Genomic DNA, 16,842 nt, shown 5'->3' with positions numbered 1-16,842 from the left:
AAAGGAGTTGCAGCAAAACATTATAGTTTATTCCCAGTTCTTTTAATTAAATCTATAAGATAATTAATACTTGAGGATACAGTACGGTACTTATAGCCTATAAGACATGAGGCATATTTTATGAAGACATAGAGTGGTGAAAAAATTGAGATAAAATTGTATTTCGCGAAAAAATCTATAGTGGAACAGTATTTTCGCTACTATGAAAGTGGATCCAAACTCTACTATTTTTGGCTTAGCCTACTTTTGAAAGGGAAGAAGAGAATCAAGTTTCAATGTTTTTTCAACAATCTGTATTAAAAGTATAAAATATTACACACTTGAACAACATATCTTTGGGAAATGAAATAGTGTTTCAATTCTGACGAGCTCTGGCATCGATGTCATTGGAATTGGCTTGCTCCAGCTGCTCCAGACTCAGCAGAGAGACTCCAAGTTGATCCTCCCGACTGAATGGCTGAGCCATTTGACGCAACCACCGTTTTGCAATCTGCAAAACAAACAAATACAATATTAAACCAAATTTTTTTTGAAAAAACATACCTGATAAATGAGTTTTTAATAAACACTTACATTCCCCAATACTTTAAGAATAGTAAGTGTTTTTTTCAAATAGTTACTAGTAACACATTCAATCAAGTATTGTAGAATAAGTACCAAATATTGAGGAACACAGTCAAGTCCCAATTGAATATATAAGAAATTTCTATAATGATTCAATAGATAAGAAAATACTCTCCATTGAAGCAAAATATTTTTAATTTATTGAGAAAAACCACCAAACTTTAATGGACTATTGTTAGTGATGAACCGGAATTCTATTGATAGTTGTGAGGCTACGTTCAAACATGGACATATGGGAACAGGTTGGCCTCCTAGTCCAATACTAGGTGAATAGCAAGGTAAATAATGTAAATATAATGTTCTGACAACTATATCTTTCATAACCGAAAATTATTAGTAATAAATTGAGAAAGATTCGATGGAGCTCATATTCCAACTTTAAAATAACTCAATATTGATGATTCCTAACTGAAATAGATAAGTCGTTTTATTTTTAAAATATTGTAAATTTTATTACTAAAAGCTACTATATAATAACTTTGTTGTAGTTGAGACACTATGTTACTTGTAAATATTTGAAAACAACACTTACATTCCTCAATACTCCAAGAAAAGTAAGTGTTTTTTCAAATATTTACAAGTAACACAGTGTCTCAACTACAACAAAGATATTATATAGTGTTTCGTCATGGAAAGCAACATAACTATTATATAAGTTACATTTCAGAAGATTAAAAAGTTACATATTTATTATACCTGAACGGCTTCTTCAGTTGACAAATTACATAGTGAATCCTTGAGGTGTTCTTGTATCCATTTCGGTATCTTACTCCTTTTATCGGACCTAGAAAATCTCTGAAACAGATAATGAAACATAATCATACTTTCAAAGTAATAGGATAGAACAGATATTTTACGATTTATGTATTAGACAAAAGCACATTATCTAAGACATGAAAAATTATATTTGAAGTACAATATTTCTTTCAACATTATGATTAACATCTTCACTTCACTCATCTCTACTTCCTCTACCGAAATGTATAAAATCAAACTGTGGAACAAAATTTTCAATGAAGCTTACCTTATCAGCAAAAATCATGATTCCATAGTCGGTTTTTCCTCGCAAAACTCTTCCGACACACTGAGCGGCGTGTCTCATTGCATCAAAAGTCAAGAAGTCATTTTCACGAATCTGAAAATCAGTTCAAATGATTATTAGCAGGTTTGATTATCAAATGAAAAAATGTATCATCGTTGAATTCACATTAACAGTGCCGTATCTGCTGTATCTTCCAAATTGAATTTTAATTTTTCAATTCATTAGAACAGTAGAACAAAGTTAAAATACAATAAGTGCACACCAATTTTTATAAATTAAGTGCCGGTTTCCAAGCTCGGGATTTAGCTAAGTTCTAGACTTTAAAAAGAGTCATATGATTGGCGTTTCGAAACGGGGCGTAGTCGTAGTTTTTTTAAAAACCTAATCTTTATTTTCTCTCATTTCTATAATTGGAAACGTTTTCCCATGACGGAATGAAACATTCCTAAATAATTCAAAATAGCTGAAACTACACACTATTTTCTCTTTATTTTATTTTGTGTTCATTTTTCTAGTTTTTCGAAATTTAATTTAAACGTGGACTACGACTACGCCCCGTTTCGAAAAGCCAATTTTTTGACTCCAGCTGTTCTAAGTCTAGAACTTAGCTAAATCCCGAACTCAGAAACTGGCCCTTAGTAACATCAAAAAAGCACCAAAGAATAAATTGCAAACATAATTTTGTTTGAATTTTGATTATAATTTTTAATTAAGCTTTATAAAGTTTACTTTTGACTTTGAAAATTTGGATCATTTTAATTCATCAGGCCGATTTCCATATTTTATTTCTACATGTTTAAATTGCCATTTAAAACATTATTTGGCACTTAGAGACTGACATTTTTAAGAAAGTAAAACTATACTTCGAATCATTTTTTCTGCATTCAAGAATTGAAATATTACTGAATGTAAAAATAATCGAACCATTCCGATTATTTTCATTTTGACAGTAACAATATCACCAAAAATATTCTCTCAATCCAGTTAACTTGGACGGAAGCTACATTAATGATTCAAAAATAACAAAGATGGATTTCGAATGATGTTGATACCACTTACTGAAACCTGAATGATATTTTAGTTGAACAACTCACTTGAAATTGATCACGAAGGTAGTCGAGCCTAGCCCTCAAAATTCGTGACTGCGTGTAGACATAGGGAATGCCTAGAACCAGCACAGCTCGGCCCAGATGGTGATCGAAGTCGACTCCTTCGGACACCTTGCCGCGGGCCACAGACAGCAGCACTGCCCCTCTTCCGATCTCACACGCCTGCAACCATTATTGCCTTCACATTAATCACGAAAGCAACAGGCGAAATTCACTCAAATAAATTGCATTCAAACACTTGAATGCATTCAAATGTATGAATAGGAATTATAATCATTAATATTAAACGAAAATCCAAATTAAATGCTGTAATTCACCCCGAAGACTTCTGCTACTGCAAATATTGACAACAGGGTAAACAGCTGGATGGAAATTTGATGAGCGCTACTATTCAAAAATTATTTGTCAGCCCGGGAATCGAACCCAGTACCCCCTAATTGCCGGTCAGGAATGCTTACTCTTACACCAAACCGACAATCTCTGGATAGCAGCGCTCATTTTATAGGAAGCCACAAATAAATCGGGCTGACAAATTATTTTTGTATGGTAGCGCTCATCCAATTTCCATCTAGCTGTTTACCCTGTTATCAATATTTGCAGTAACAGAAGTCTTCGGGGTGAATCACAGCATTTAATTTGGATTTTCGTTTAATAATAATAATTAATTCATCAGCATTTGAATAATTGCAATATCTCAGTAATTTCCATCTGTGGAATTATAATCACTTTCTTCGATAAATTTATCGATACCATAAAATCACTTCACTTAACTTGATAATGACCAAAGTAGGTCAAAACTAGTCGTTGAAATATTTTAAATTTGTTTTATTAATTTATCGATGCATATGATCCAAGTAATTTTGTTCATTATAAAAGAGATTTGTAATTCACGAGTGGGGTTACATCAAACTCAAGTGACAAGATTGATAAAATTCAGGTTCATTCTTCTTGAATTCTCAATAAATTGACGACAAGAAAGGAACCTAATAATAATTTAAACATTATTTTATTTTATTTTTGCTGAGGGTGATGCCCAAAGGGTGAGGCTTGTGCTTGGGTAATGAGGCGGATGACAATGAGAGATGAATGGACCTACAGTTAACGTGGGTTCCAAACCACCGGGAAGCGATTTTACAACTCATGAATCATATTCAGAGGAGTTGGCTCAAGCGGTCACTCTTCCAACGGGAGTACCAAGCACACGATTCTTAACTTGGATAAGCGATAGCTCATCAGCGCTACCACTGAGTCAAACCGCTCAAGAATTAAGTGACAAGATAAAATAATGACAAGATAAGATAATGGTAGTGCCAATTTGTAAGTTAGAATATTTATTTTATCAATCTGTATTATTTTATGGCAAAATAAATGAATTTGAAAGGAGTGAAAAACCAGGTTCATTCTTTTCGAATTCTTAATGAATTGATGACAAGAAAGGAACCTGATAATAATTCAATATTATCGAAGAATAATTCATGATATTTTGAAGATCATCAGCAACAACATTTATGACGATTAGTAAAACTTTCAGCGAGATTATTGTTCGGCATTACAGTAGCATTAAATGCCTTAGGTTAACAATAAATCTCAAGTATTGTGTAAGATAAACAATTTATTTTATCTTGTTCAAGATAAACAATGAATCTAATAAGAGTTTAAGTTAGCAGCCATGAAAAGCTCCCATTCTGTTAGCTAATATACTACGATGGATATGTTGAGATCCCTAATTGCAACAATCAAAATAGAATCAAGGATAGGAAAATATACTAGCCTATTTCCCATCCAAATAATGTAACTTAATACTAGTTTAGTTCTTAATTTAATAATTCTCAAGTTTTTTAAACCAATAAGAATTTCATTGGAAAAAATATAAATAATAAACATGAGCACACAATACTTTGCAAAACAATGACATATGAATTAGAGGTTCTTGCAAGAATAAGTAAGAAATGAAATGCGTCTGATTTTCCATAGGGGGATTGATATGAGTATTCAGGATGTTGGATTTAGACGAGCTATTCGCCAACTCCTACTATTTGTTAAATCAATGATATAATAGTGCATTACAAAAAATATAGCAGCTTATTCAAATAGCTATTCTAAATAGCTCCTACTATTTGCTAAATCAATGATATAGAAGTACATCACGAAAAAATATACAGCAGCTTATTCTTATGTCAAACATTGTGAATACTCCTGATGAAGATTCCTCGTTGAAGGTATTATTACCTTGATATAATTGAGTAGAGCAAGACTGGTTTCAGCCGAGTCTTGGGTTTCGATGAACAGCAATTTCCTCCTCTGCAGAGAGTCGATGACCCCCTGATCATACCAGCTGGCCACCACTGATTCCAGGTACAGGTAGGATGTGAAGAAGCAGACGACGCCATCGGGAACCACAGAGCTGATCTCCACCAACAGCTGACCGTAGTTGCGAACCACCGACACGTCTTCTCTCGTCTCGAACCGCGACGATATCGCTACCTGATCGTTTCCTTTCGAGACAATCTGCAACAGAGTATTATGACCATTATAAAAATTGATAATATTCGAATGTGTATTGTATAGAAGAAAATGGAGAAGGGAAACAAATATGTGTTATCTGATATTCGTTTATTCAGTATGCTAACTAAAAACAATAGCAATAGTAGGCTATAATAACGATTTTAAATTGGTAATATATAAGAATGTCTATTTTATAGTAAAAATGAAGGAGAGGAACAAATATTTGTTTATTTAGTATCCACATTGTGTTTGGGTTGAGTGAATCACTTCCCAGTACGACCACCAAGCATTTCTAAATTATTTGTTTATTTATTCGATTTAATAACAGTCACGAATAATGATACAGTATATGAAATATGATCAGAAGAGGACAACAGACAGAGCCCGAAACTTACGAATTTTGATAAATAAATATTTCCAAAAATAAGGTTATGTTTTAACTTTCCTAAATTATTACTAGTCCAATTTTCACTTTTCAATAAACTTGAAATTGAAACTTTTAATGGCTGAAAACTGGATAAAAACAAGAATATTACACTCAAATCACCATAAATTTAGTAGAAGAATTTTGAGTAATTTTGGAAAATAATGTGGACCTAGAGTCAATTTATAGAATGTCCTTTATATTTGTGAATTACAAAACATAATAAACCAACAGCAATGAATGATAATATTATCTTCAACGTTTCAATGAATGAAAACTCTTCATGCTGTCTTCAATGAATTAATATGGAAAGGAGACAATTATTATTCATTATAAAGCATAGGATTTATTTATTTATTTATTCAATCATTCAAAATTATACAACCTACAGAAAAGTACCACAGGCTAATAAGCCCAAAACGGTTCCAATTCTAATTTATACAACAGTCCAAATGTAGTTATGTGTAACTTAACATTCTTCAATTACACACTCAATTTACAATTCAAAACAAACAAAAATCATTTTTAAAAAATAGAAAGATTTATTATTGGAAGATTAATGAATCTTCGGAATAATATCATGTTCAACATTTCAAATATCAAAGAACATAAAATAAATGAAAACAAAAGCTATTCTATAAACATTTGTGAAATGAATACAAACCATTGGTAGGATGCAAGGCCTTGCTAGCGTCATTGTGAAGGAGCTCATAATGACTGGATTGAAGTCCAATATCTTCGGATACATGTCCAATGGCGAGAGGGTTCCAGATGTGATGACCACCGTTTGAAATCTATCAAATACTGGCTTCATGGCAATTGACGAGTCCAAACAGCTGAAAGATATAATTTTCAATTTTTTAACTTTTTAAGGATGAACGGTAAACTTCTAACTTGCTCTTGACCAATACTCAAGTCAATCTCCCGTTCAGTTGATAAATTTTCAATTCAAATTATACAAAAAAACGACTCTAGTCAAAGATTCCAAGCATTTGTCAAGATCACCAACTGGAATTATGAGGCTTTACGAAATGATATAATTTAACATCAATTTGCGAGAGAGAATTCTTGTCATGCTTTTAATATGAAAAGTAAAAATAACCTTGAAGAAGTAAAAAAAATAATACAAAATTCTAATTCATATCAAGTAATTATGCTACTTTTCAATTGTGAGCTCTACAATAACATTCCAATCTACTTCTGAAAATCTCCCGGTTTAATGCTCGATTATTTCAAAAGTCTTAAAAGAGATAATAATATTTCAAATTTTGGCTAAAATTAGATAGAGAACAATAATTTGCAGATTGTACCATCGTTAATTGGACAATAGAAGGACAAAAAAATAAAAAGATCCAAAAATATCATACCAAAACTTTCAATAATTTGGTTTAGGTCTACAAGATGTCTGTAGCAAAGTAGATAAGGCAAGTAACTGAACTGACCTGAAGTGTAATATTGGATTGACAACAGTTGGTGATTTATCTTCGAATGGCTCGATGATGATGGTGAAGCCTCTCGTGTAGGTTGAGACCAGAGTGGCCAGATGAGTGATCAAAACGATTGGAGAGAAATCGGTTTGATCAGCGATCTGGAGAGTGCGCAGTAGTGAAGCCAACCTGCATCACACAAGCCAATTTAATAATTATTGAAAATTACAACAGCTATAGCAGAAAGCTGAAATAGTTACCTTGACTAATAGACAATTATTAATAGCGATATAATTTTTATGAATGAAGCATTCTTAATACAACTGATAGTTAAGAAATTTGGCATTATAATGATATTGTAGTCGTGTGGTATCAGAAATCCCAACATTTTACCAACATGACAAAACTATGGTATAGTAATAAAACTATTGGCAATACGACTACTCGAAAATAAAAAAAGTTATTTTTCTGTGACGCTGGAATTCTCGAATAGACTAGGAAGTAAACTTTTGATATAGATATTAGGTGAATGGAATTTGAGAAATTTAAGCCCTTGAATGATTGATGTTTCGATAGATTACTATGTTTTTTCCCATCGAACAGGGTTTGGTAATGAGGTTTATGTTATGAAGTAATAAATTGAAAAAAGTCATTTTTCTGTGATGCTGGAATTCTCGAATCGACTAGGAAGTAAACTCTTAATATAATTATTAGGGAAATGTAAGTTGGTGATATTTGAGAAATTTTATCCCTTGAATGATTGATTTTTAATAGATTACTATGTTTTCCCCATCGAACGGGGTTTGGTAAAGGGGTTTAGGTTATGAGCTAATAAATTGATTATTCAAATCACAATTGGAAATAGAACGTAGGCTACAGTTTTCGATATTTATATAAATGATCAACTACAACTTACCGCTCCGCACAAAACCGCAATGGTTTTCTCTCAATGCAAACACGTTGGAATACGTCCTTGAGGAATCCAGCTGGAGATTCTTGTACAACGTGTTGGACCCTGAGTCTCGTCTTCAAATATTCAACAAACCTCTTCAGGAAGCTTATGAAGTGTTCTGCAGTTCTGATGTTGCCTGGTACCACCTCTGCAAGGAATAAATAAGATAATATTACAAAAATTCATCCATCATTAGGTTATTCCGAATTTGAACAATGTAAATATGAATTTACTACTTTATGCTACTTAAAAAATGAAAAATTATAATTACAAAATCATAAAAATAAAAAAAATTCGTAGCATAATTTTATGATTGGCCGAAATTACAGTTACCTACTATTTCAAGATTATACATTAAATGTACTAAAAAAAAAATACAGAAAAAGAGCACTTGTTTATTCAATTATGAGAATTTGTATTTCACTTTTCTTCTTGAAAGATTTTAATTAGTAAATCAAAATTGATAAAGTGAGAAATATATATGTAAATGGATGGAGGGGAAACAAAAGTTTTACAATGACATAAAAACACACATATGTTTGAACACAGTTGAAACAGTTTTGAACTGTGTAAAATTTGACAACATATGTGTGCTTTTATTTCATTATGGAACGGTTCTACAGCATTGACAGTGACTCAGTCGAATTTTTAAAATGTTTTACAATAATCATGGAAATTCATTGAACGGTGTGGTTACCATTATGTTTATTACGATGTGGTTATGAAGCAGGATAGTTAACAGAATAGTTGATTTGATATGAGCTTATTATTAAGTGATGAATTGACTTACCTTTGAGAACTTGATCTGGTAGAACGGGGTTGGATAGGATCATATCAGTCTCTCGAGCCACACTGGCGTCTCTCAGTCCTTGCACTAGCCTGTTGTACTCGTCTCGCAATTTCTGTGCATCTACTTCTTTCATACTGGAAGTCAAACAGCCCGAAAAATTCAACTTTTAACTTTGGTTGGTGATGGTGAGCTCATAAATTAACATGTGTTGAAAAATAGTAAAACAAGTTGTCTAAGGTATGAAAAATTACATTACGTTATTTCCAATCAAAATCTCCTTCTCTTCCCAATTCACTTCAAGATATGTGATCTGATTGATTTCAATATGGGTGAAGCTTTAATATTTTAATAAATTAAAAATGGTAGGCATCAGATTGGATTTTGAAACAACATAACTAGGAAATGATGAATCTAACAGGAGTTCAAGGCTCAGTATAATGATGTTGTACCCATGCTTCTCGAGTACCATGAGTTTACATATTTGAGCCTCCCATGATATATAAACGTCCAAACGTCGTTATTCATTATATATTTTTCAAGATCCAAGGAAACTAATGTGGAGCCCTAATGAAGCCGAGTTCTAACAATCTAGAAACAGGAGTATGATTTTGTTTCTTATGTTAGTTCATTATAATGATAAAGAATGGAAATTCAGATATAATAATAACTGGAAATTCATTGAACTTACTCATTCACAGTTTTTTCCAAGACCTGTATATTTGCTACTGCTTTATCAATTATCCTCCTGTTGATTTTTACACTCATTGAGTCTACACAAACGTTATCTGTAACAAAAATAACATTAAATCTTAATTTGTCCAACCAATCAGCACAAAATAATCAATTAACTGACATTAGCACTAAATTTCAGATTCATCAAGTAAACAATGAATAATGAATTGATACAAGAGCGAAAAGTGACTAAACATGATTATCCATTAATATATATTTTCTGTAGAAGCAATCAACGTATTAATAATACATTCATCGACTTACCAATGTTGTGCGCTTCATCAAATACTACAATAGCCGATTTCGTTAATTCTTTTGATACAACATCTGCAATTTTGGGGTCGAGTAGATAATGGTAGCTATAGATCACAAATGTAGCATGATGAATCTGTAAAAATGACCAATGATTAGAATTATCATATTCAACAATTTAAAAACTTCAAATGGTTTGACAAATATGATTTCAATGTTTTAACAAATTAGAAGCTATGATTTGAGTCCTTTGTGAAAAAATTAGATATGAGCTTCACAATAATAAACTGATGACGGATTGGTTCCATCGAACCTTGCAGGAACTTCCCGTTTTCAATATAGTTAATTACTCTTACGTTTTTAATATAATTAATTAATAAAAAATAGGAGTAGTTTCAGTTTCTTTTCAAGTTTTAAAATTTTCAATTATTGATACAGTATTTTTTAGTAATCAGTGGTGATTTAGTGAAGTATTCTAATTTAATTTGGTTTTCAACTTTTCTAAATTCTAAATTCCTAGTTCATGAATAATTTGGACTCTAAATTGGACAAAAATCATGAAGTGTAAACATAACCTATTTTTGGACAATTTCTATCTAAATTTGGGAAAGGAACAGTTTTGGGCTTCAAGCCTGTTGTTGTTCCTTTCCCAATCATTCATAATTGAGAATGATATTGTATCTATCAATGTATAAATAAATAATAATACTCAAAATGTATGTATTGGGGCATCGAGTGGGGAGACCTTGATTTGCCATTTGCCCATGGTTTGAAAACATTATATATTTTAAATTTTAGCAGAGTACTGAACTGCAAGGTACTTACATCCTTTATTTGATAACCAGGGTTGTAAAATGTCAAAATCAAAGATTCAACCTAAAGTTTCAATACCCATCACACTCTCAGTCTTCAAATTGAAGGATTAAATATTTGGGAATAATAATGATAATAATTACAACCTCATCTCATCACTCTTTTCACACAGACGTTTTCCTCTTTCTTCATAGAGCAAAACTATTGATTTTGTTTCAATTTTGTGTGGACTATTCACGTGGAATATTGTAAAGAATATTTTGTTCAGTCTGCCGAAGAACAAATTATACGCGTGAAAACGAAGTTTTACAAGCGATATTTTGAATGATATGTGCAGTATAATAACTTACAGTGTAACGAGCGAGGAAATAGGGGCAGTAGTTCATTTCTCTTCCGTAACGCTTTAAATCGTCTATACTGTAGACGCCAGGGCTGATAGGAGTCTCACGTCCAGTGCGATCGAAATTCTCGTAGAATGTACAAATAGGAACGGATTCGTCGCTCTCATGGCGCTGGCGGATGTATGAGGCTGTCAGTCCGTGACAACGCCCATCAACTATCTTGCCATCTTTTTCTTTGCTAACCTGTAACATTAACAAAAGGTGTATTTGTTTTACAAAAAATAGTGAATAAAACCATGATGAAATATTCTAGAGACTTTCCAAGTGCCTCGTTGTTTGAAAATTCAAATTTGTTAACTAAAAGACAAGTTTTATTCTAAAGGCTTTAAAGAAACATGTGTTTCAACTGAAGAATTTTGAAAATTTTCAAAGAGGCTCTGTGCTAACCAGACAGGTCACCCAAAACCTCATTATGATTGAAAGAGTCGTCAGTACTCTTTCCCGAAAAAGTATATAGAGTCCCCCGGAATGGCTAGTAAAAAACCTAAAGTTAAAGTCTTACATAATTGGATAAAGAAGCATTTTTCAGTTTTATGATTAAGTTTAATTCAGTTTTGATTATAATAGTACCTACATTTCTAAATTATAGGTTCAGTAATATTTTCTTTCAATTGTCTTTTCGTAGATCTTAAAGTTAATTAGTGTATAAAAGTGTGTACAAGTGAGTAATATCAAGTTATATCAAGACTCCACGTCGGCGTACAAGTTTTCTGTTTTCTTTTGCCGACATGTAGCACAATTATGTTATTTAAAAAGATTATTTGTACCATGTATTTTTTGTGCAATAAACGATTTGATTTGATATATGATTATAAAAAACAGAAATACAAAGGAATGGATACAATATTGAATTATAAAATATAATGCCTATTACATTCATTTTTGTAAGAGACAAATGATTATAAATTAATATTTATCTATATTATAGAAAAAGTAGCGAATTTCAAGACTCTCGAACTCAACTCAATGATGCATGATGAATAACTTATCGCATGGTAGATATAAAGATAGAACAATAGTTCTGATTTTTACCTGAGGATGTATACATAAGTTTTTTCTAGAGCTCAAAACGAGTCCTAGCATGTTAAGAGGCGTGTCATTTTTCTCGTAGTATTTGAACAATTTCCGTAATTCTTCAACAACTTTCTCGATCTCAGGAACGGTTCTTGAGCAGTAGATTAGTTTGTTCACATGAGCTGGATTATGATGAATGTACGCTACGATTAGCGACAGGAGAGAAATCGTCTTCCCTGTACCCGAAGGCATTTCCAGTAGACAGTGACCCTGAAACAAACATGATTACCAGATTAATTATGGAGCATAACAGCTCAGAGATATATGTAATTCTATATGCTACATCATAAAAAAATCATAGGGGTGATTTTGAAAAGGACATACTACTGAAAAAGTGAGATTCATAACCTGTATTTATAATATTAATGTATTCATCATTTTTCAAGGCTGATTAAGGATGGTGAGTAGTAAATTAGAAGTGATGGGTATAATAAAATCTCAAGATGAAGGTATGTGTTCCCGATCACTATGCAATGAATATGTTGTGTCAACTAAGCTACCTGCAAGATACCTTTGAAGAACATTTCGCACCCTCAGACCAGGACTATTGTAACTCAAAGAATCGACCTGAAATTTTAGTTGAATGCATCATCAGATTCTCGAGAGAGAGCCTGTTAAAATTTGATCATGATTAAATGCCACGAGAACCAATCAAAGAAGGCTTTTCCATAAAGAAGTCTTTTTTATTGATTCTCGTGGCATTCATTCACGACTAAAATTTGGCTTTTGTGCAACCGGGGATATACTGCGTAAATGTATTATAACTCGAATGAATGTCGAATCCTAATATAACGGCTAATAAAAAAAAATACTATTACATGTTTGATATATCATTATTAATCATCGTGGAGCAATAGTATACTATTCAGAGTTATGTTAGACTTGAATAGAGACCCATGCTTGTAGAAAGCAATACTATCCTAACTAAAAAATCCGATAGTCTTGCATGATGATTAATTTTTGTCACTCAAAAAATTTTAAAACTAACATACATACCTTTGCATCTATTCCTTTTTTCAACTCTGTCATATATGCAAACTGCTCAGGATAGATGTATTCATAGGGGAAATATACCGGCAAACCATCAACATCCAACCTGAAAATGAAATCTCAAATTCAAATTGATATCATTTTAATGTTAGGAAACCAAACTAAAAGCGAATTCAATACATCGCAAGTGAACAACGAGGCGAAATCAAACAATACACTACAAGTTTCAACATACACTTTAAATTTCAAAACACAAAAAGACATAGGTGTTTGCACAACAAATAAAGGAAAAGCAGATATTTTGCAGGGTGTTGTGTATCATGCTTACATTCAGTCACACCTGTTATATGGTATTTTGGCATGGGGGAGAGATACCAATATGAAGAAACTTTATGTTGTACAAAAAAGGCCCATAAGGATCATTTGTAAAGTAGATAGTAGACAACATTGTCGACCTCTATTTAAAAAAATGAATATTATGACTGTTTATGCTTTATATGTGTTTGAATGTCTGATGTATACCAGAAAAAATCTATCCATTTTACCCATAAATAGTAATATTGACAATCATTTTACAAGACAAGCAGAAGCACTTAGATTATCACAGTGCAATTACCATTTAACTTTGAAAAGTTTTATTGAATTTGGAAAGAGGTTATTTAATAAACTGCCTGCTCATATTAAAGAATGTGATATTGATAGTTTTAAGGTTTGTGTTGAAAAGATTCTAATTGACTGCTGTCCACATGGTTATGAGGATTTGTGGTGATGTCTTTGTATTTTCTTAACTGTGATATACCTGTTTTAAAAATGTTTCTTATATAGAATTTGCTGATATTTGTCTTATTTTTTGTATATACTATACGATGTGACTATGATGACTATTAACGTTTATTGTTATATTTTAGAATTTTTTATTGAATTTTGTTGACTATATCTTGCATTTTTGTTAAAGTGTTCTGACAGTAAATGAATCTTAAATCTTGAATCTTATCAATATGGTCAACAATGGAAACCGGAGATCTCCTCCTGGTTATCTAGTTTTAATGATGAAGTCTAAGGTAGTAAGGATCCTGCTATTTGCCAGTTTGAACACTGCAACCGACCAGCCAAAATAATCAACGATTAGATCAGAAACAATTTAATGATTCTGAGAGGTATGTATGTGAACTCTACTCAACTAGTTGCTCTTGAGACTGAAGCATCTTTGTTATGTTTTGGGTAGTGTCCCATCTACCTGAAGTCAAATATTCGGTTGCAATCTATTCAATATGTTGAAATCTATTGAATATTAGATTAAATATATTAAATTAGCCGTTGTTTATCAATCATTTACTGTACTTTTGAAGAATTATTCAATTTTAACGTACTATACTCTCTTTGTATGATAGGCTTAAAACACCGGTTGCAGTGTTATTTATTCTGCTTATGAACAACTTCATAACCAACCAGAGTGCAGTACGCTGTGCGGACGACACCACATTGATCTCCAAGGCTTCCTCTGTGGAACAGGAGCAGACCAGGTGGGTCAATAACAGTGTGGGGTGGAAGCACACTGGCCAAAAGAATTTTTCCATTACAAAAGCGTATTGTATGAACAATTTGTAGAGCACCATACCTAGCACATTGTAAACCGCTATTCCAACAATTAGATATATTGACTTTGCCAGCAATGTTCATTCTGGAATCGGCCATGATGGTGAAGAGGAAGCCTGAATTGTTTGTGAGGAATGAGGAAATCCATCTGCATAACACTCGCCAAACACAGATGATCCACGTGGAGCAGGTGACATCAACCATAGCCAGGAATGGACCTAAATTTCTCAGCTCAAAAATATACAACAAAGTTCCGGCTAGCATTAGAAGCATAGAGAGAGATGAGATTCAAGAAAGCATTCAAGAGCTATCTGTTAGCCAATCCATACAACTCTATAGAAGAGTATCTACAGAGTGACGACCACGACGCAGCAGCGTTTCCAGTGGGATAACTACAAGTATCAAGTAAGTCAATGTGGTTGAGGAGGCAAAGCTGCGATTTGCGGCAAATAAGTTGAAGATAAACGAGGGAAAGACATCCATCCTTGTCTGTTCATTGAGGGAGCACGTAGCTGAATCAAATCAAACTGCTTAGCTTCTGGCTCCATGGAAGACTGTCCTGAAACCATCACATTCACCAGGTGTGTCTCAAGATGTCAAGATCTATTCACCTTCTAAGACGAGGTCGACCAGAACTGCCTTGTAATCGCATACCATGTTTCTTCCACATTTATTTGATGTATAGAGTGCTTCTTTGGGGAAATATTCCTGCCGTTTAGGATGTACTGCTTATGCAGACGAAGGCATTAAGGTTGAGATTGCTACAAGAATAACAGCCGTTCACTCTTTAAGAGCCTTGGCATTCTTACAGTCTAAGCAATACATTTACTTATACTTGTATGTCAAGATGGCCCAAGAGCAGCTTCCAAAAAGGAGGGACAGACACAAACACAAAACTGATCATGCTGCGAGACTGGATACGTCTCGATGCAGACTGGCGGGGATCCAGAGCAGATTCCAAACTTTATCCATAAGATGCTTCAACACATTGTCAAAAATTAAGCTTAATACTGAGAATGATGGTGATGATAGGCCCCTTTATTTGATGCAATAGTTGGATAAGAAGCTTCTCTTTGGCGTTCCAGTGCCAAACCTTCATGTCACAACGCATATAACTCTAAATCATTCAATATCATAAAAAATTAGTTTATTTTCAATGGAATTGCTCCAATTGAACCTGATTGACATTATAAGACATGCATAGGCTATATTTACAACGCCGGTTACCTTTAGTAAGCTTTTGCAAACAGAAAAATGTACTAAATTGTTTGCAACCAAACATTTGACTACAGGTAGGCCTAAGTGGATCAATAAATGACAATTAAGACTACGGTTGTTCAATGTTTAAATGGAATCAATCCTTTTGAATCGTACAAAATATATATAAAAAAGGGATCTAGAATTTAGCTTATTCTATTCCTATTTCTTGCTTTTTACGACGTTGTATTTAATGATGAATATAAATTACCGAGACATTAATATATCTTACCTAGTTTTATTTATGCTTGCTATAACTTAGTTTTATTTCAAATTACTATTTCTACTCTTTATTTCTATTTGTATGAAGTAGCCCATGAACTTTTATTACTTTACATTAGACCATATCTTGTATACCGTTCGTATTCTGATTAGATTTATTCCAAATTGCATTAGCATTCCAGGCTGGAACATCAGCTTATGACCGAAGGAGTCACGGAGAATTAGTTTCTATTGAATCTATTACACTAGGACACTAACTATTAGAGACACCATATTTTGATTGCCGGACATTAGGTTTTATGTACAAATGGTTTCTCACTTAGATTGCCAGCCCAGTCATAGCTGGGACACCATTGGTCTCCTATTGTTGTCTTAGTTTGATTTTACACATACACTATAATTCTTCCCAGTGTCATAATGGTGCTTATTACGAGCCTAAGACTCACTGAATTGAGTATTCGAGCCAGATAGTAAGACACCAGACTGGTTGGCAGTGTGATAAAAGAGACCCACCATTAAAGTCCATGTTCAAAGAAAGCTCAGACAAATTCTAGTGTCCCAGCGGTAGCCTGGTTGGTATCCCAAGTGAGTCACCAGTTGGCCGCTAAAATCTGGTGTCCCTACTATAATAA

The 16,842-nt window shown here is 33.0% G+C and overlaps 1 protein-coding gene across 1 annotated transcript; it reads right to left on the bottom strand.

The window, feature by feature from the left end:
- Positions 1–276: 276 nt before the first annotated feature.
- LOC111050016 (general transcription and DNA repair factor IIH helicase subunit XPD) lies at positions 277–13,241 on the bottom strand. Its single transcript, XM_039425207.1, has 14 exons — positions 13,142–13,241; positions 12,104–12,355; positions 11,021–11,254; positions 9,870–9,993; positions 9,562–9,658; positions 8,874–9,007; positions 8,048–8,231; positions 7,147–7,320; positions 6,369–6,540; positions 5,005–5,283; positions 2,761–2,937; positions 1,649–1,759; positions 1,321–1,419; positions 277–490 (listed from the first exon to the last, which is right to left on the bottom strand). Exons 1-14 carry the CDS (start codon positions 13,172–13,174, stop codon positions 356–358), a joined length of 2,205 nt encoding a protein of 734 aa, XP_039281141.1. The 5' UTR covers positions 13,175–13,241; the 3' UTR covers positions 277–355.
- Between the last annotated feature and the right edge of the window lie 3,601 nt (positions 13,242–16,842).

The sequence above is a fragment of the Nilaparvata lugens genome, chromosome 3, assembly GCF_014356525.2.
Source record: "Nilaparvata lugens isolate BPH chromosome 3, ASM1435652v1, whole genome shotgun sequence".
Classification (NCBI taxonomy): Eukaryota; Metazoa; Arthropoda; class Insecta; order Hemiptera; family Delphacidae; genus Nilaparvata; species Nilaparvata lugens.
Note: the sequence above shows the minus strand (reverse complement) of the source record. Positions and strands in the feature narration are given on the sequence as shown.

Excerpts from the sequence above, each read along its gene's own strand:
- LOC111050016 (XM_039425207.1), bottom strand. The coding sequence starts at position 13,174 with ATGACAGAGTTGAAAAAAGGAATAGATGCAAAG. Across the intron at positions 11,255-12,103 it reads ACTTATGTATACATCCTCAG|GTTAGCAAAGAAAAAGATGG; the intron begins GTAAAAATCAGA and ends TTAATGTTACAG. Across the intron at positions 2,938-5,004 it reads CTCTACTCAATTATATCAAG|GCGTGTGAGATCGGAAGAGG; the intron begins GTAATAATACCT and ends TAATGGTTGCAG.